The 21,390-nt window shown below is 45.3% G+C and overlaps 1 protein-coding gene across 4 annotated transcripts in view; it reads left to right on the top strand.

Moving 5' to 3' along the window:
• Positions 1-151: 151 nt before the first annotated feature.
• The window catches only part of srgap2 (SLIT-ROBO Rho GTPase activating protein 2), a 56,384-nt gene continuing 35,145 nt past the window's right edge, over positions 152-21,390 (top strand). For all 4 annotated transcript variants that reach the window (XM_069710228.1, XM_069710204.1, XM_069710212.1 and 1 more), the window contains exon 1: positions 152-244. In XM_069710228.1, the coding sequence (XP_069566329.1) occupies positions 178-244 (67 nt within the window). In that variant the 5' untranslated portion in view covers positions 152-177. The remainder of the gene's footprint in view (positions 245-21,390) is intronic.

Genomic DNA, 21,390 nt, shown 5'->3' with positions numbered 1-21,390 from the left:
CAGATCCACGGGGCACGCTGAGGAGCTGCGATCTCTCATCTCTGGCTCTCTCCCCCCCCTCTCAAAGCCTGTTCCCGAGTGGCATCCACCTTCCGTCTGCGGCCGATTTATTGATTAACTGAGAGAAAAATTGGGACTTCGCAACGAGGACAAGTGGTTTGATCTCCAAACTCAGCCATGACGTCTCCAGCGAAATTCCGAAAGGACAAGGAGATCGTGGCCGAATATGAGACGCAAGTTAAAGGTAAAACTTAAAAAAAAAAGAAGCAGTTTAGATGTTTATTAACGGCACAAACTGAGGCGATGTGGCGTTAAATCTGTGCTTCTTTACTATATGGTGTGTTTTCCCAGACTTGGCTGATTGCATGGCTTTTTTTCTCCCCCCCTGTACACTCTCCTCTCCTATGAGGCGCAAAGGGAAGGCTTGTCTTTGTATTTCCCCCAACCGTATATAACCCCTCATTTATGAAGGTTAATTGTCACTATGCGGACGTGGCAGATCGCTAATATATAAATAATTGCAGTCGTGAACAGAACATCATGATCAGCGGGTCTTCAAGCGTGTGATCGCTCGCTTTCCAGGCAGCGCACGGAGGGGCCAACAAAGACACCAAAAACCGCACAGAAACCCGCGGCGATGAGCAGATGTGGCCTCAAAACGGTCGCTAAAAAAAAAGCCCATGTGAAGGTGATGTGTGTGTTGTGTGCTGTGTGTAGACTACCCAGAGGGGCTGAGGTTTCGACATTGAACAAGGCAGGGCGTTTTCTTTCCCTCTCGGTCTCCTGCGTGTCTGAGCTGCTCGTTTCGCACCGCCGTCCGTTCACGTGTTAAACGCACAACGCAATTAAATGATCGGGTTTTTTTGCGCCGAGGCTCGTTCATTGATCGCAGTTCGTCGGTGCCGCTTCTGCTGATGATCAAGGACACGGAAAAGAGCAGCAGGGGTGGGAGAGCAGATTGTAGTTGTTAGAAAGGGGCGTTGGGATGTTAACTGTTTACTGGCTGATTGCTGGATCCGTAAGTGTGTGTGTGTGTGTGTGTGTGTGTGTGTGTGTGTGTGTGTGTGTGTGTGTGTGTGTGTGTGTGTGTGTGTGCGCTTTTTTGTCGTCAGGTAGGCACTCTGGATTCAGAAGGCAGTCAGGGAAACAGCAGGTGCATATCAGATCTGTAGGGTTATTTGGTGCATACTTTAGTCAGGCGAGGTGGTAGGAAGTGGGGGGTATATGAGGAAGAGAGAGGACAGGATATTATCATCCCCCAGAACAGCATGTTTGCACTGCTACTGCAGTGCCGGATCACTCGATAAGAAGGGCCACCGCTGTCGTCATCACTACCGCTACTCATTTCCATTTCGAAACAAGACATGAGCCCTGTGTTCCCAGCCTTGTCTCCAGACTGTCAACCTCAAGGTACTCCTGCTCTCCAGGAGGGCTGCTGTCCCCTGGGACTTCAGAGCTGCAGCCCATGGGGACTGGGTGGGAGGGGGTTGAAGAGAAATTGCAGTGTTGTCACATTGGAATTTCTGTTGTTGAGGTACAGATGAGTGACACATACAAGGAAAACAAAACAAAAAACCTACAATAAAGGTTTCTTTAGGAAGGTGTCGAACCACTGAAGGTGGACAAAACACAGCTTTAGTGTCTCATGGCATGCAATTCAAGGAATCAATCTTCCAAAAGATATCAGCAGCTGCCCAGTTGACTGTAGAACCATCTTCATTCAATTAAGATCATTTCACACCCATCCAATCTTTCCTTCGTATGCCCGCCAGGGTAGCGTTTGAATTTGTTATGTTTCTCCACTCCATCTAAGCTTTCACTTTAATCTGATGCTGGTCTGTACGTCTACATTAAAATCTCTGCACTGGTTTGATTGGCGGCTCTTTCCAATGGGTCGTCCTGTCAGCTGAATCCTGGTTAACTCGGCTCACTGTTAACCATCTTGTTTACCTGCCGATTTGAAAACTCCTCTGGTCGTCACGGCAGCGCATCGGTGCTGTCTGGACGTCCCAGCAGACTGCTGTTTCTGCTCGGCCGCCTGTGTAAAGGCTTCCTGTCCGTGCTGCATTGTGAGGCCCGTCCCCTGTGTTTGTCAGACTGTGGACTTAATGTTTGTCCATCGACCTTCCGCATCGACTTTTTCCTGTCAGTTACTTCACGGCTCCCCAGTGAACAGCTGTATCGCTCGGCTCTTCTTTTCCTCACTTTATCCTCGTAGTTTTTTGGAACGAACAGATGAATAGGTGAACCTGTGCATCCACATACCTGGTTGAGGTCTGTGTGTGTGTGTGTGTGTGTGTGTGTGTGTGTGTGTGTGTGTGTGTGTGTGTGTGTGTGTGTGTGTGTGTGTGTGTTTCCGTGTTTCCATCTGTGTCGAGATGTCTCCAGATGCAGTGTTGTTTGCTTTGACATTCCCAGCAGTCTGCCCTCCCTAGGAGACACACACAGTCTGTCATTAGCCTGTGCACTGCTGTTAGAGATCCTAATAGAGGGTACCAAGCAGCAGTTGCACCTCACACCTCTGCCTCCCTAATGTTTGCTAACACATGTCTGTCTTGTTTCTCAAATCTTGAATAGATCTACTCGGCTCGTTTAGGCCAGCTAGCCGAGGAGGACTCATGTATGCACACACACACACACACACACACACACACACACACACACACACACACACACACACACACACACACACACACACACACACACACACACACACACACACACACACACACACACACACACACACACACACACACACACACACACCTGCATGTTTCTGCTGTAACCAGCCCGCAGGATGAGGCTTTACATGCTGCAGCCACGCACTGCAGCATCATGGGAGACATAAATGTAAATCCCTCCCATAGATAACATTCACAAAGCTCTGCAGCAGGAGAGGGAGATGCACAGATCACGCACAGAGACGAAGGACAAAGCAAATCAAGCACTCGATGAGTGGATTTATTATTTAGGACCCTCCCTTTATCAGCTGTAGTTTTGTGTTTTGTGGCCATAGATGGAACATTTCTGCAGTTCTGTCATAGTCGTCTTTAGCACCATCATACTCTATTGTAATACCACGTACTATAATGTCAAAATAGGTATGCCTGTATTTTCTTGTCCTTGTCGTATTCCGTACAATATTGGCCAGTAACAGTATGACATAGCCTGCTACGAATGCTCAAGAATTACGCCGAGATTCCTGAGATGATTTGGCCCCTTATGATGGTCCCACATCTCTTGATGTTTTTAAACGGTTGACGTTTACAGGTTGCAAATGCCGCTATTTTACCTTTTTTTAATTTTTTTTTATGATGCTTTTATGTTCTTTTGACTACCTCGTGCATGTTTTGTAAAAGGGGAGAAAAACCCTGCAAAGTTTCTGTGAATTGCCGCTGTAGGTATATGGGGATGTCGGTGGACGCTGTCGCTTCACCTGTTGACACGGGAGCTGAAGAATGTTGCTGTTTTTAATGCAGGAGAACCTCCATCCCTGTCAGGCTGTGTTATTTCACACGGGCACAGTGCTGATACTCTAATATGGGATTTTTGGCTGATGCAAGGAATGTTCCTACTTGCTCAGGAAGAGGGTGTATGTGCATGTGTGTGTGTGTAGAGAGAGAGAGAGAGAGAGAGAGAGAGAGAGAGAGAGAGACATAGACTGAGTTACTGAAAGGGGAAAGAGAGAGAGAGAGGCGCCGGGAAAGAAAGAGAGAAAATGAGGCACATTTAAAGAGGGATAGGAATGCTGTAAGACAGATGCAGATGGCTGCATAGCTGCTGAAATGGGGTTCAGGAATGAACTTATCACCTGTAATTCACAGGATATTCACTGTATATGGAGCTGAATCCGGAAAGCTGCTTTGCTTTTCGAAATACTGATCCAAATTATGTACAGACAAAAAAATTTTCCAATGCCTGAATTACAGCTCTTCATTAAAATAATATTGCTTTCCTGCTGACTGGTAAACGACAGATGGTTATAGCCTGTAGATGTGCATCGATCACACAAAAAAAGCAATGCAGATTCATATTGAGTATTTCTAAAAGCACTCGTTCATTTACCAATTAGCAGGCCTCCCACATTATTTCAATGGAAAGCTTTAAATCAGGCACTAGGAAACATTTTAGTGGAGCATGAACTGAAGTACATTTTGTCTCAGCACTTCAGCATCTGTCTGTGTTTTACACATCTGGGAATGTTAAGAAGTGGCTTCCTTTGTTGGATTCAGAGGGTCAATGAACGGCCATCCAGTGTGATAATCTACTCGATGATTTTTTTTTATTGATTTTCATACTGAATGCTTAGGCAGCATCTCCACACGGCTGGTTTATAATTTTCCAGACTAAACCCCTACTAACCTCATTCAGCTCTGCGGATCGGATGTTGACGTGTCTCCCTGAAGAGGGGGACGAGCGCCTCCGGCCATGAACCGAAACCGTGCGTCTGCCTACGTGTTACTTTACTAAGCTCCGTGTTTACAAGGCAGCCGGAGAGACGTATGATTCAGGATAAATGACTGCTTTCACTGGCACACAATAGGAAAGGTGGTGACACAGCAAGAGGTTTTGTCTGCAGGATTGTGGCTCTGTGTCTTTGTTTCATGCGAGGCTCTATGCGAGGCTTACAGTGTGCATTGCTGTTGATTGATGTTTATTTGAATGGAAGGAGCAGGGACGATGTGGAGGTTTGGTTCTTTTAACAGGCAGAAGGGATAGAGAGGGAACGCTGACTCCTTTTGCAGTTGCTTTCATATCAGCAGTGTGTGGTCGGACTTAAAGACATCTTTAAGCTAATCAATGAAGGTCCATTTTAGGCCTTCTTCTGTGTGAACATTTTAACAACTCCCGGTTAATTAGATCCGCACCGCATCGACTGTGGTGGCTCCATTATCAACCACGAGTCAATCACACAGCTCTGAGTGGTGGCATTTACTCACCGTATACCCCGCACGAATGTGTCACTGTCTGTCAGAGAAGTGCGTTGGTGGAACGGGATCAGAGTGTTGTATTGTGAGCTGAATTAAAAATGCTGACGGAGCTAAAAAAATAATCACTCAGGAAGGATGTTTGTGTGAAGCTGAGGTTCAGGAGGCTGGGACACACACGGATCACACAGGAGTGTGTGAGGCTTCCTGTTTGGGCCCACAGCTTTGTGTCCGGGCAAAAGGGTTCAACTGGCTTCCACGCGCACCCACACACACACACACACACACACACACACACACACACACACACACACACACACACACACACACACACACACACACACACACACACACACACACACACACACACACACACACACACACACACACACACACACACACACACACAGTGCGTGTGTGAGGCTTCTTTGCTCTGCAATTACCCCACTTGCCTCTCACAATACAAAGGAACAGGGAGGCCGATAAAGATGGAGTTGTTTTTTTTAGGACACAAAATCCTCCATTCTCTTTGATAAGTCACAATAGGACAATGTGTTTCAAACCAGGTGGTTTCTGTTTTATATATGTGTGTGTGTGTGTGACTGCAGAAGCAGTCGCCTCTTGCTGCGTCAGCAGCAGACACGACGTGGCTCAAAACCCTCATTGATTTTCTGTTCCCTCTCGACCGTCCGCTTCTCCATTTTTCAATATACGATATGACAATTTACTACGAGGCTGCTGCGGCACCTGAGAGAGAAAAACACAGCATTTACCAACTCTGGAAGTGCTGAGTCGGCCTCCTTCAGCCCTCGCACAAGTTGGCAAGTGTGTGTGTGTGTGTGTGTGTATGTGTGTGAGTGTGTGTGAGCGCCACTCGGGATTGAGACTGTGTTATCCGTCTCTGCCTAACCCCTCCTACAGTCTGGATGCAGTCGATCGCTCCGAGATAAAAGAGGAATGTCTCCTATCAGCATGTTATGTAGATGAACCGGTACAGAAAAACAAAACCACCCGCTGAATCACATCTGATGTGACAGCTCATTTATATCAGTGACAGACAGACGACGCAAACGTGGAGCCAAGTGGGTAAAGTCAGAGTTCATCTGCTAGATGCCTGCTGGTCATCAGGGCCAGATGTTCCAGATGCTTTAGGGTTTGAGCCAACAGATGTCCCGTCTGCCCCCGGTTGGCTAAAGCCCAACACTTTGGTTTTCCCAGCACGCCTCGGTGCTGCGATTGGTTGAAATCTTCCCTCCCTCCTCTCAGGTGCTCGTGCTTTGATGTCGATGGAGTGTGTGTGTGTGTGTTTAGGTGTGAACCCTCGTGAATCTGATTTGTATGCTCAGTCAATACCTCTTGTACTGCCATTATGGAACACATGAAACTTACATTTGTTTATGCAAAACACACTCACACACACACACACACACACACACACACACACACACACACACACACACACACACACACACACACACACACACACACACGCACACTTTTTGCATGATATCAACTGTAGCATTCACCTCAGACAGTTGTTTTTTGTGAGATGATGAAGTCGGACAGTGTTGTGGTGACGAGGAATAAGCTGTTTCTCTCCTGTGCTTGTGTGTGTGTTTTGGTAACATGGTTCAAATCTTTCAGAATGTGATTTTTATTTTGTAATATTCTATGTTTTCTATGAATTCACCTGAAAAACCTCTTCTGTCTGTACATTGTCAGAATAAAATAAAAAATGGGCAGAAATATTGTTGTTCATTTTTCTATCATATAAACAGCTGCACATACATGTTTTTAGGTCATTTTCCCTTCAAAGATGAAATATTTATTCTTCAGAATTGTTGCAGATCATTTCCTTATTGTTTCAGCTTTAAAGTTTGCTGAAGTTGCCCATGTGTGTGTGTGTGTGTGTGTGTGTGTGTGTGTGTGTGTGTGTGTGTGTGTGTGTGTGTGTGTGTGTGTGTGTGTGTGTGTGTGTGTGTGTGTGTGTGTGTGTGTGTGTGTGTGGTTGAGGTCTTGACCTCTGCTTGGGTGCCTCATTCAGATCTCACTTTCTTTATCTGACACATGCACGGCAACAGCAGAGCAACCAAGAGGGAGTGTGTAAAAATGTAAAAAGCAGAGCTGTGATGTGGGCTTACACACACACACACACACACACACACACACACACACACACACACACACACACACACACACACACACACACACACACACACACACACACACACACACACTCTCCGTCAGTCAATTCCCTACTACTCCCTCTCTCTCTTTTTTCGATCTTTTTCTTTCTCTACATCCAGCGAACAATCCGACCTTTGTAAAAACTGCCAGTCCTCAACTTCTAATTCTCCGTTTTTCTTCCTGCTCCTTTCTCCCCCACACTTTTTTTTCTGTCTCGCTCCGTCTCATGATGTTTGTCAGTTGTGATGAAATGTGACACACACATTCTCGACACACCTCTTATGGCAGCTTAAACCAATAATCATCACCTATATGATTACAGCAGATGTGACACGCATACACACACTCGGTGCTTGTGTGCATGAGCCGCTCTACAGGACACTGACCCACAACCAGCTGAGGGTGTGTGTGGGTGAGAACGTCTTTAAGAACAGAAGGGATATATATATATATAAAGCCGAGCAGGCCAGAGACAAAGCCCACTCATATCCTCTGTAAAACAATCGATAGGAGGACAGACATCCAGCTGTAAATAAATAGGGGAGGCAGAGAGAAAGAAAAGAGAGAAAACACAGCAGCAGAGAGGTCGGATAATACTCCCAGAGGACGCCAGAGGAAACAGGTTGTGTTTGAACAGCCCTCTGTCTTACTGGCCAGAGAGCAGGAGGAGAAAAAGCAAGGAAGGAAAAATGAACAGGAGAGGAGGAGGAGGCGGACGGGGGCAGAAAGAGGAAGGGAGAAGGAGAAGAAAGAGGAGGAGGGATACGGGGAAACATGGACTAGGAGGCCTGAATAGAAGAGGATCTGAAAAGGAGTAAAGAAACCCCACATCTACTCTACTGTCTGCTCATCGGCTCAGCCCAATATGCATGTGTGTACAGTCTGCACTTGTATTGGCCTTTTCACTCCCCATCTTGGTCTCTGTCGTGTCCCCCCCCCCCCATCGGCGGCTTCTCTCAGCACGTAGGCAGACTTGGTTGCTAGGGTTACTGAATTGCCCCCATTTTTCTGGGTTTGTGAGGAGCAGAGGGAAAATGAGAAAGAATAATGTAGATTTGCCTCCCCTGTAGGGGCTGGCTAATCAGGTTACAACGATACACACACACACACACACACACACACACACACACACACACACACACACACACACACACACACACACACACACACACACACACACACACACACACACACACACACTGTGTGATTCCATTTTGAACCCTCAGACCATGCTCTTTTCAGGTTTTTGTTTCCTGCGTTCTTGCTTTACACTCCTGTTCTTCGTATTTGCTCTCATCCGCCTCCTTTATTCCTTCTTTCTCATCGCTTTCTCTCTCTCTGGTGTCACTGCTGTGTCCTCATCTCCCTCAGGCTGTGTGTGTGTGTGTGTGTGTGTGTGTGTGTGTGTGTGTGTGTGTGTGTGTGTGTGTGTGTGTGTGTGTGTGTGTGTGTGTGTGTGAGATGAAGCGAAGTGCTGTTTGATTAAAGGGAATTCTCAATTGTTGCTGTTGTTGCTTGAAAATAATTTAGCCAGTCATTGATGTTTTAAGCTTGATATTTCTGAAAGCCTGAGGTCGCAAACCTCAAACCTGCATTAACATCAAACACTGTAAATGAGCAGCGGGGGGTGGGTGGGTTTCTGCTGCTAACCAGAAAGAGATTTTCAGTATTGTGACATGTTTCTGTGTTGGAGCAGAGCAACACTCACTAGCCCGGTTCACACCTCTCCTAATGCTGTTTTAATGAAGCCATTCATCACCTCTTCTCAGCTGAGTCTGCATCACTTCCTCACTCACTCTCACTCAAACTCTCACTCTCACTCACTCTCATTCTCATTCTCACTCTCACTCACTCTCAGCCTCTTGCTTTATCCTTTCTTCTATATAAATGAGTGTGAGAACACCGTGTTCTTCCCCCCTGGTTGCTATGCGAATGCACCAGTTCTATTTTAGTTGTTCCCACCATCAGAGCTGCTCTGGTGGAGATTTCTCTCTTTTTTTTTTTTATGTGATTCTTGCCTCGCTTAGAGAGGCTTGTTTTAAAGTGCTGAGTCCAAGCTTTACTTTAACTCTACTTTAAATGTGGGAATACTGTAGTTGTCTTTCCCACGGTCAACACGCACGCACTCTTTTTCCACAGTATGATGATAAAAAAGAAAGGGCACACACTCTTAAGCTGCAAGGTAGCTGACTCGAAGAGGAGCATCCACTGCTCTCTGATCGTGAAAACAGAAAATATTTTGCTCTTCTTTCCCTTCTTCAGGCTCCTGACAGCTCCTCATGTCGCACTCCAACCAGATGCATCGCCTCTAAAAACAACAACACACATTTCTGAAGCAGCATGGTGGCGGTGCAGGCGTGTTGGGGTGTGTACGCTCTGAGCTCGAGGTTACATCGAGGTCACTGTTAGCTTGTTGTGCAGGAAGGGAAGGAAGAAGTGAAGATCAAACTTGACCTCAAACTTTTCACTCATCCGTGTAGGACAGCTCCAGCAAGGAAGCATGGCTGCATGTGTGCAGACTCACGCAGGTCAAACACGAGACCAGGGGTGTCGGATCCGGCCCGCCAGGGGGTCCAGCTCGGCCCGCCGGATGACTTTGCTAAATGTGAAAATTACAGAAAGACATAAATTGCATTTCTATGAGAATATGGAGGTTTATGAGTACAAACCTTTTGTAATTTTTGTAATCGATCCAGTAATTGCTTCAAAAACAGCGTAAATGTGACGTCTGCTCCGGAGGCAGAAGCGCTCACTGCTCGCTTTGTGGCGAGGGAATCTGCAGAGGAGAGCCCAGGCAGATAAACAGTGGGCTGATGTCTGAGTTTTTGGTCTTTATGTTTCTAGTTTATTGTAGAAAGACCTTAAAATAGGGTTTATCATCCAAAAACCTTCACCAATGATTTAAACATGGAGAAATATTGTTGTTATTATGCTATGATTTTACTGGTCTGGCCCACTTGAGATCAAAGTGGGCAGTATGTGGCCCCTTAACTAAAATGAGTTTGACACCCCTGCACTAGACGATGGTGGGTGAAGTAAACAGGTGTTAGACTCTCTGATAACTAAACACGAGTCCGGTGCTGTCGGGGTTTGATAAGCAGGTGAGTCTAAATGTAATGCTTTTCTAAAAAGAGCGAGAGAGAGAGAGAGAGAGAGGGACAGGAAGAGTGTTTGGGGTTTGTGGAAATATTTGCACTTTAGTCGACCTGTGTACAGCAGTTTCATATCAGTGTGGTTGAATATAAGCTGAGATGATGTGCTTTATTTATACATTTATCTGCAGCTTCTGTGCAGTACACTTTGGAGGGTGTGGTTGTGTGAGCATGTTGTAATTGCACAACTTCCTGAATGCATATTTATGCATGTGTGTTGCACTAACATGTCAGTGCAGGTGAACCCACCCTGATAATGTAGTTTACCTGCTGCACACGCTGTGATTGAGCTGTCAGAGGCTGCAGGCAGAAGCAGACACCTGAAGGTCATATTTACCTCATTAGCAGGCGATTGTTAGCTGACTTCCTTCTTCGCTTGTATCCCTCGCTGAGCATACCTAGGGGGCTGATGCGGTGTGTGTGTGTGAAGAACATGCTTGTATGTGCGTCCACAGGCTGTGCAGTATGTGCCGTCGTGAGTTCTTCATGTACAAATATAAAAGATGGAGTTTTTTGTGCTGCCTGACACTTTTCACTCTCCCACCCATCCGTTGAGCTCTGGTGGCAGCTGTTACACAATCAGTGAAGCTAATCCACCATACGCAGAGCAACTGGTTGTAAAGTACACCTGCACAACTTAATGTCATTTAACACAAAAGCCCTGCCATAAATCATATCATCATCATCTGGCTGTAGATGTTCCTTTTTTTTTGTTGACACAACACCAGAGACATGTTTATTCAGTACATTTCAATCAACACCCCGCTGAAGTTACATACTTTGTTTGCCAGCACTTGTGGTATACTAATCATTTTAACATATGGCCACAATGTGAGTTGTTGAAAAAGGGCTGGGCATGTTTATTAAGGATTCCTTTTCCAATGGTTGCTGCAGTTCATTTTACTCCAACTGAACTCTCTTTTATCTTTTATGTTTGCACATGAAGAACTCATGACAGCATATATTCTACAGCCTCAGGACGTACTTAAACATGCATGAGTGAAGAACATGTTCTCCACACATTTACTGCAACCGTTGCTTTTCATATTGGTCATATCAGGTCTGTATGGAAATACTGTAGTCAGGAAGTCATGTTGGTGGTTTAAGCCGTCAGGCTAGAAGGAGTCGCCATCATCAAATATTGAGATCCGGTCCAAGACACTGAGCTGAGAGCAGTCAGGCAGGTTTGCAAGCTACAATGATGCAACGGAAAAAGATGTGCTTAGGTTGACACCACCACAGTCAGATGGCTTTGGTATGACAGGACACCGAACTTCATGCTTTTACGGCAAAGACTGAACTGCTTCAATACTATCATAACTATCAAAAAAATGCCTTGTCATTAATTATAAAATTTCGCTTAAATCCACACTTTTGCATTAACTTGCATAACTTTTGCTCTGCATACATGCGTACGTTTCCTTCTCATCAGTGTGAGACACTGACTCGTTGTAACATCTTGTATTTGCACAATGCATCAGTGTTTTGAGTTGAGGCTTAAAATTTGATATATGCTTGGCTATGATGTTTTTCATCAAATGAAGCATTAGCAGTGTCTCATGTTGTTATCGTCATCATCATCAAAGGAACATCAGTCGGTAGGTAAATTCTGATATGCCGACCCCTCCCCCTCCTCCGACACCCTGCTGCGTTGCTCTACTCAGGCCTGCGATTGAAAAAGGAGATCTTTTCTGTCAGTGTCCTTGTGCCCTGAGCCCACAGTAGAGTGTAGAGAGACCATGTGCAGCTTGCACTGTGGGATACCCCCTCTCAGATTACCGCCTCTCCTTGGACCCTCCCTCCGCCGCCCTCCTCCCCCCTGCACATTCCAACTCAGTCCATGTGCTTCAAACAGAGTGGAAACGGGAACATCCCACCCCTCATACGTGTGCACACACCCACACACATACTCATTCCTGTTGTGGAGTGGCCCATGCAGGACGGTGAGGCTGGTGGATGCTTTCACACACTCCGGCGACACATTATGTCAAAGGGAAGGAAGTCCTTCTACCTGGACCGGTGCTGAGCTGCAAATTGAGAGGTTTTTCTTGGAAATAACAAGCTCTGACTATGTGGGGGACGGATGTTTTGACAAAGAAAAGAAGAAGTGAGCGTTGAGAGGGGAATGTGCTTTAGCACAAAGAACCTTCCCATCAATCACTTCATCACATTTGTTGCATAGCTGCTTGACACAAGCAAGTTCTTGTGACCCCATCACTCTTTTTTTTTTTTTTTTCTCGCAGAATCTCTCCCCTCTCCTTCCCCTTCCTCTGTGATTTTTTATTTTTTTGTCCGAGGGCAGCGTTGCGTGTTAAAAGGTTGCTGTCCATGACACATACGCACATACACGCAGGCATTGTCTGCGTGTAAAAGTTGCAGTGGGAGGCAGCAGGCTAAGTGGCTGAGTGTGAGTGGGGCTCTTGTCATGTGCTGATGGTGTTCCCTCTGAGGAATGTGGAGAAGAGACTTTCCCAGTCTGGAATAGTGGATTCGTACTGCTGGGTGCGAGCGTGAATGTAAACCGTGAGGAATCCTTGTGGCCCCCCATTTGCTTTGTACATTTATTGTACCATCAGCTATATGAAATGCCCTGTAGAGAAATTGTAGCCATCTTTGAACAGCAATAAGAACAAATGTTTTCAGGGCGGGGTAAACACCATTTGAGCGGCTACTCTGAGCAGCCAAACCAATGATGCACATTAGTTCAATGAGGAACACTCAAGAATACATTCAACAGTGTTGTCTGACATAGTACTACTAAGCTAATGATCTTCCACATTATGCGCACACTGAACTGCATCATGTCCAAAATGTGCATTTGTGGCTTTCTGTCAATCCTTTGTACACCATTTGAATCTTGTGTGGAGAAGGCAGATTCTTGGAGTAACCCTGGGAACTACCGTATATATTATTGGCTGGTCCCAATCTCGTAGTACCACCCCACGCCTGAAGAGGGCGTAGTGTGTCGCTGTAGCCTCCAGTCTGCCCTCATTCCATTGGAGGAAGAAGTGGTGGTGTGTTTGAACCTCTTATTAGAATGAATAGAACAGTAAACACAACAATGGCAACAACTCTTGACCAAAAACAAGAGTTGTCGTTGGTGTTACTGTCCACTGCTGCTCTTAGTGAGTAAAAGAATGAAGTTTGATGGGGAACTGGCGAGTTAACAGCTGTTGATGCCAACTTTGGCTATGCAGTGATACCTTATAAACGTAGCTCGTTGTATAACGTTACTGACCGTGTTAATGTTAGGTGTTTGTTAGTTAGTTCGTCATCCAGCTATCGACTTGAGCAGTTTCATGTAGGAAACAATCAAGGCGTACTGACTTTGATTGGGTAATTCAACATGGATCTTTAGTGCAGCTAATGACAACAAAAATGCTGCTGAAAAACCATCCAAATAGCGTTTTTTTTGTAGTTTTGCTGTGGCTGCTTTATGGCAACTTATGGTCCTGCTAAAAATAGAGATAAGCAAGCTATAACACAAACTACAGGCTTAACAGATAGCAGTTCCATAGTCCATACAATCTAACTGGACTGATGGCTGGCTGCTGGACACCACCGGGACTCACTATCACCTCTTAAGGTACAAAGTGACATTGCAAGATGGGACTTCAATCTTTAACATTGCAACTTTAATCTAAAAAAAACAAAAAAGAAATTCATTCTTTTTGCATAGTCCGTGTTTGCCTTTCCAGTCTTCCCGGTTTGAGCATCCAACAACATGGCTGTGTTATTCACTAACTCTTAACTCCTGGATGTCAGCAGCAAATGATGTAATGTGAAAGACCGAAAGTTTTCTTAATTTTACAAAAGCTATAGTTATTGTGCTAAGAAAGACCAAACAAACTGAAACCCAGTGAAAACCAATGAAAAACAGATTGACGATGAGGTTTTTGTGCGGTAAAACAGCTATTGTATCTCCACACCACACGTCGACACTTACTGCTCATTGTTTTCAGCGCCTTTGTTACCGAAAAACAGCCAGGAAGGCTTACAGTATGTGTGAGTCAGGTCCCTGGCTGTATCCCTCTCCATTGTGTCCCGCTTAGCCGGCGGTGACAATGATGGCCAGTGTCCTCTGAATGAAATACATCGCTGACATAGCGTACATTCTACATGGTCCATATGCACACAGCACAGCTGGCCTCGGCGCAGCTTTCACAGCATCCATTTTGAATCCATGAATTATTTTGTTGTCTCTTGTACGGGGAGGAGAACGTCTGTGATTTCTAACAGCGAGAGGAGGAGGGAGTCTGCTGTGATTCTCACGTTTTATTTTTTATTTATTTTTTTAAAAAGAGACGTAGGGAGCTCTCCTCTTTAGCGAGTGGGAGAGGAGTGTACGCCTGATGTCTGGGAGCTGGGGAGCCAGAACAGCAGGACTCTGCTAGATCAAACGGGCTTCCTCTGCGGATAAGAAAGAGAGCCAGGCGTGGAGGGAGAGGGAAAACACGAGCAGGGAAGGGATGAAGGGAAAGCGAGGAGAGAGCTCCTTGTCGTCTTTTTAAACTGGCGAGAATTGGCAAAAAACAAACGGCAGTAATGATCATCTCACTTGTCTCGTTGTACTCCGGATTATCTGTCTGTGTGAGTTTAGAACAGGTGTGGGCCACATGTCTCCCTCTGGTCCGCCGTGACCCTTGACCTCTTGGCTTCCCTGCCAGCCACAGACTCTCTCCGGGGACCAGCTTACAGCTCTCAGGCCTGCTGTCGAGAGGAACTATCGTTGTATGTTTTCCTGACCAGCTCCGCATATTATGCGCGCATGCGTGTTGTTTATTTTTACGACACGGAGATTACAGTGTGTGAAAGTGCTCCCTCTTCTCACCCCTTAACTCAAAGGCAGCATCAATAATTTAGCCACACATTGCAGAACACAATGCAACACCCAGCCCTGCGTTTTATCTCCCTCCTCGTAGACTGCTCCCCACAGTCGAGTCGGTTCAACCCACTGTGTCTCCATCCTCTCATGTTTCCACCAAAGCTCATAAATCTGTCGAACCTCACACTTTATCTTGCATTCATTAGTGTCTGTTTTTTCCTTTTCCCTCCCACGTGTTTTTCCTTTTTACTCCTGTTCTTTGTATATCAGGCATATTTTTTCCTGGTGTGTCCGTTCCCTCCCCTCTCGCACCTCTGCCCCCTTTTCTTTTTAAATATTGCCGAGGCAGTTTTGAGGGGGCCGGAGAGGAGGCTGTGGAGGGGAGCTCGGAGGAAAAGGGTGTGGCCACCCACGCTGCAGTACTCCATTGTGTTGCACTGATCCCGACGTGTCCTGCCTCTCTCGAAAAACACACGAAATAGGACACGCGCTGTGTGGAGTCACGGACCTCGTGTTCCTCTCTCCGCTCTTTGGAGAGGCGTGTTCGCTCGGTATCAGGACGGGCCATTCCTGAGTGCAGATAGTTTTGTTTTCTATCATGTGTTTGACGCTCACTAGACAGCTGACTCCAGCGGTGTCAAAGGGCAAACGGCCCGAGAGACGAAGACTTGACCAGCAGGACATCGCCACACGGTCGAAATCATGGGACATTTTCTGTAAATGTGTCTAATCATTGTCAGTTACGTTACGTCAGTTATAAGTTACGGAGATATAAAACAGTATTAAGATAATACTACAGTGATATTGTGACAGCAGCTATCCCGGTGAATCAATGCCGAGCCTGTCCAGTTAGAAAGCACTGTTAAGCATGTTAGCAGAGTCGGTGTGAATCAGACCGCAGCCTTGAGCCTTTGAGCCTTTCGCTGACTGTGGTGACCATCGCACTGTGAATGAGCTGGTGATATTTGAGCCGAAGGGACAGTCATGTGGGTGATAATGTCGTGCTTGCTAAGGAGGCAAGTATGTGTGAGAAAGCAAAACAACAGAGTGCATGTGATTGTGTGTTTGAGCAGCTCAGAGGCTGTGTTCATTGTGTCTTCGATGGCGTCCTCAGGCTGACCTCAGGTGAAGGTTCTTTATCCTGCAGTGATTTACAGACACATCCTCAGAGTGTCCCGTCTCTCCGACTTTATCTCTTGACAGTTCTGGGAGAAGACAGTGATCGGTTCTCCCATCTGAGGGGTTTTGTTCTAGTTTTTACTCTTCAGATCCTGTAAAGATTCCGTTGAGGCATACTGGAGGGTACTGTGGAGACATGCAGCCTTTAGCACTACAGGACAGTGACATTTAGTCAATGAGCTCGAACTGACCCTGATCTATAGGGAGTCTGATATACCCCAACCACTCAGTGAGTTTACACCAAATCACACAACTGCCTTATGGGAAGACTTGACGTTCGATGTGGCCTGGAGGTTTAGAAGCAGGGCTGCAGACTGGAGGGTCCCCGGTTTGATTCCTTGGACCAGCAGGGAAAACATCCATCCCCTGAGCAAGGCATATAACCTTTTGCTCTGCAGGTACTGCATCTCGATACCCACTCTAGATGTTTGTAGGAGTTCACCATAGATGGGTTAAACGCAGAAGTTCCTGTGTGTAAAAAAAACAAACATGTACATACCATACTGGCAAGTTCTTCTTCTTCATTTTTATAAGAAATTATCATTAAAGCCAGGTGCAGTTATCAAAAAGTGAAAATGAAATCTCCTCCTCTTGTCTGGTTTAAACTGACACTTTGATGGCTCCAGACTGTGACAGGGTACCAGGCTGTAAAGAGGTATATAAAGTACCCTGACTTTATACTGCTGGCCAGGTCTGTAAGTTCCTGTCCTTAAGCTTTTCTTTTTTTTTTCTTTCGATGATGTAAGTACAGTCATGCTCTTCATGCTGCAGTTCATCCTTTTAGAGGAATTAGAAAACACTGTCGTGCTCCAAGTCTTAAGCTCTGCTTCACTCATCCAGCGGCTGTTTGAGCATCACTGTACATCTTAAAAAAAAAATATTTGAAGCGATTGTTTTTATTCTCATCATTTCCTTTGCTTTATACTTTGTGCAGAAATGTACTATTTAATTAAACATTTGAATGTAGATGGCATGGAGTATGTCCAACTAGCTTGCAGACACTGATTAATGTAATCTGTTTCACTCTCGTATGAAGCTCGCTGAAACGAGTGACCTGACTTGTGCAGTTTCTTTAATCTAATTTTCCTACTTTTCTCACTATGTAGAAGCCCAACATAATCATTAAAGGGCTAATCTCAAATGAGAAAGTCTGAAGAGAAAGTGGGTTTTAACATAAGAGTGTGGTTTACTGAACAATGACCTGATTCAGCCACCTTTTTTTTTTTCTTTCTTTTTTACAAAAAAAAACATCTGTTTTTATCACATCAGGATTTTACGACACTGAAGCTGATGATATCCCTGTTTCTGCAGATCCCTGTTAGTATTAAGATTAAAGTCCCAGTCATGGTGTTTAAAACAGAGAGACGGGAACAGTCTCCTTCAGTATTAAGATAACCACAAACTAACCTGGCAGAACATTATTCATTGGCTCATTGGTTAATTTTTTTTGTAAGCCTTTGTTTGTGGTTGGGTAATGCAGCTCACTTGAGTCTGCATGCATCTCGTTATGCCTTCACGTGAAGAAAATAATCAGAGAATGAGCTGTGCCTTTTACTTGTAATTTGTTATTTTTTGTAAACAAAGCACGTTGAATTTAAGTTCTTGCTACTTTTTCCACCAAGAAGACAAGAGTTGTAGTCAGAAAAAGTTCATCTTTACAGGCTTCTCTTGTTATTTTGCTTTAGGACAGCAGGACTTTGTTATCATGAAAGCAACTTAATGTGAAAGCAGTTGAAGACAGAACGATGCTGCAGAGAAACAGAATGAGAAGAAGAGTCTTTTTCTCTGTTGAGTCCCTCGCGGCGTTGTTGTGCTGCTGCGGTGGTGTGTTGTGTTGAGGTGTTGAGTTGTCCTCCTCACTGGGAGCCTCCTCATGCAGCTTGGCCCAGTTTCTCTCTCTCTCGCTTACCCCCCAATGTTTCTGCAGCATTTCAGACACGTGTGTGTGTGTGTGTGTGTGTGTGTGTGGGTGGGGGTGGGTGGGAATGCAAGTGAGGAAGAATTCAGCTGGCTGAATGTGATCTTTACTGTCAATGAGTAAACCGTAGCACTGAAATCATGGCTCTGTGAGCTGCTCGCTTCTCAAGCCACGTCCACACTGTATGTTTTCATTTTGACATGGTGTTTTAAAAAAAAAAGAAGAAAAAAAAAAAGCGATCTCTGTCCACACAAGCGTTTTAGCACCTTTTCAAAAAATAATCTCAATCCTTATCAACTCAGCACTCCATGTGTCGCAAATCACTCAAATAATAGTTTCCCCCCTGCAGATGTTGGCAGTAGTAGCTTTATACAATGCAGAATTTAACTGTAAAACTGTTCCTAGCATAGACAGCAAGGTCCTCCTGTAATTCATCATCCACGTTGAATTAACCACTGGTAGTCAAGGCTGATGTAGTTTATGTCCTGACAAATCAGGGAAGGACACACTGTGACTGAATTATTGACCGTATATAAAAGCGGATGTAGCTTCTGGGTCGTAAAAATTACGCCGAGGCAAAAGTGCCTTAAGTTGTGTGTTTTTGAAAATTCTCCGTCCAGACTAAAACACAGTCCAAGAGTTTTCAAACTAAAACAGGGACTAAAAAGTCTACATTTCAGGGATTTAAAAAGGCCAGAGTAGTGTGAGTTTTAAAACTGCGTTTTAACATAAAGATGTCTTACTGTGGATGTAGTCTTAGCAAGTAAGACTTTTTTCTCCTGCATTCTCCATGGGGTGATGACCAGGTAGGATGAGGCTCTGATCCTCACACATGCTCGTCGTAACTGTTGCTCGTGCATCCGGGCCTGCACTCTGCAATCTGCACGGGTTGTTGTGACAGGCTGCCGCCTGGTTGAAATGGTTGCCATATTTCACTGGCCAACCTGTCATTGAGTTCTCTGTGGTGATGCCTCTGCAGCAGTCATTACTCTCCAAGGCCACTTCTCCGTGGTGTGAAAACACACGCGTACATGCACACTTACGAACGAGCCAACATGAGAATGAGTTATATGTTTAGCGTGATGGGTTGGAGAGAGAATGGAGGAATGAGGGTGGAGGGGTGGTTCTGCAGTGCCTCTCTGACTCAGACTGTTGTCTAATTATTACATTTAACTGATGCTTTTATCCAAAGCGACTTACAACACACCATCGGGAACAACTTAGGGTTCAGTGTTTTGCTCGAGGACACTTGGGCATGTGGACAGGCGGAGCTGGGGATTGAACCACCAACCTTCTGATTAGTGTGCAACCCACTCTACCAACTGAGCTACAGCCTCCTCCTAATTATAACCTGCAAATCTGACCTCCAATATAACTTTAGGTTTTATCGTTTCATTATAAACTGTATGCTGTCTTAACAGGTTTTTATGGAACAGTGCGTCTATTTTAAATGCTGCTAGTGATCATATTTAGAAATAAAACCAATGATACAATTATGTTCATTATTCATTAGTTTGACCATTTTTTTCATCAATTCAATGTTTAGTCAATTAGATTTGCTTGTTTTGTTTGACACAACTTGAAATTAAAAAAATAAAATAAACAATTTGCACATTTGGAAACAAATTTGAACTTGATTTCTTTTCACATAAATGACAGATGACCAAAATTTGTTGACATTTTTTTCTCTTGATTATCTAATGATTATTCACCTGGTGATTTCTGTAGTAAAACAATTGTTCTACAGTTCTTCCAAAAGGAGGAGGTGGCAGGACCTTTTGCACAGAGTAGGATATTTATTGTCAGAGGATCACAGCACAAAGCTGCACTCACGAACTGTAACTGCATGTCCGTCGCGATCTCTAGCGCGACATTTGCAGTAAAAAGAAAAAGGATGTGATTTGGAACGAGTGTGAATTAATGCCTTTTACGAGCGTAGCAACAGTGCCACCGACTCTCTTGGCGGCTGAGTCCATGTGACTTATCATCTGCTGTGCAAAGGATTGTGGGTCAGGACAGCCAGAGAAGCATGCTGCATACTGCAAAAATACGGCCGGATGTAGGAGGACATGCTGATACATTTGGCATACTACGTTTAACATACTGGCACGTAGTATAGTAGTGTGGATATGGGAACACAGGGTGTATGTTAAAGAAGTCTCAGCTTCTACTGCACATGCTCCATCAGCCTCTCCTCATCCCCGCCCCTCTTCTGTCTGAGGAAGTTGAAGACAGCGACGATGTGACATCAAGTTGGAATCGCTGATAGTATCTCACGTTATCGACTGCTGTTCTGGGTCCCGTCCTTTGTCTGAAGGAACGCATCCCTCTGCTTTGACCCCCCCCCCCCCCACCACCCGGCCTCACCGCCTTTCACTGGCGCTCTGATAGGGATCAGCAGCCATCAGCAGATGCAACCTTTAACTCGTGTCGCCTCTCCGCTCTCCCCGTATCCTCTATCTCCATCTCTACCATTTTCCTTCAGCCGTTTTCGGCATCCTATTGATGTCTCTTGGAATGTCGTGATAAGAGTTCGCTGCGTGAGGACATACATACCAGTCACGTACGCTTGTTTGGGTTCATGCAGCGGTTTCCCACTGAATTTATGTGTTTACAGTTTGCCGTGTGACTACGGCCGCCATGGATGACTATTAGGTGACAGAGGAAGACTATTTACACACTGTGTTAGGCTTCAAAGCAGTGATACTTCCCTCGGGGGGGGGGGGGGCTTAATGTGAACAAGCACAAGCGTGCGCAGGCCTAAAGGTCCTTGTGAATCTTTGGTGATGACCGAACTCATGCTCACTGAGGAGTGACGGAAATATGAAGACGAAATGCGGGATCGACGACGGGTTTAATCTAGAAGTAGGGAGTTTTCACACACTGTCACTCATTCGCTGCAATTATGACAAGCGTCAACCTGCTAATAAAGACGTGAATGAACCTTTACCCACCTGAGGATGTGTCCTGGATGATTCTTGTAACGCTCGGTGCTTAGAGAGAGACCGCGCTGTCCAAAAACTGTCGAGGTTGATTTAACCGACTACACACACCGTCAGACGGGACCACTCGCGCAGACAGACACACACTCAGTGGGCTTCTTCCCATGCTTGTGTTGTGGATTAGTCAAATCCCCTGACTGGCTGTTAAGCTGATTAAGGGGGGTGTTATGCACTGGCCATTTTGAAACACTAGAAAAGG

This window comes from Brachyistius frenatus, unplaced genomic scaffold (genome assembly GCF_029030835.1).
Source record: "Brachyistius frenatus isolate BFR_SWC_R1_liver_20210118 unplaced genomic scaffold, ASM2903083v1 Contig_4, whole genome shotgun sequence".
NCBI lineage: Eukaryota > Metazoa > Chordata > Actinopteri > Embiotocidae > Brachyistius > Brachyistius frenatus.
This window is presented reverse-complemented; position numbering and strand designations above follow the sequence as displayed.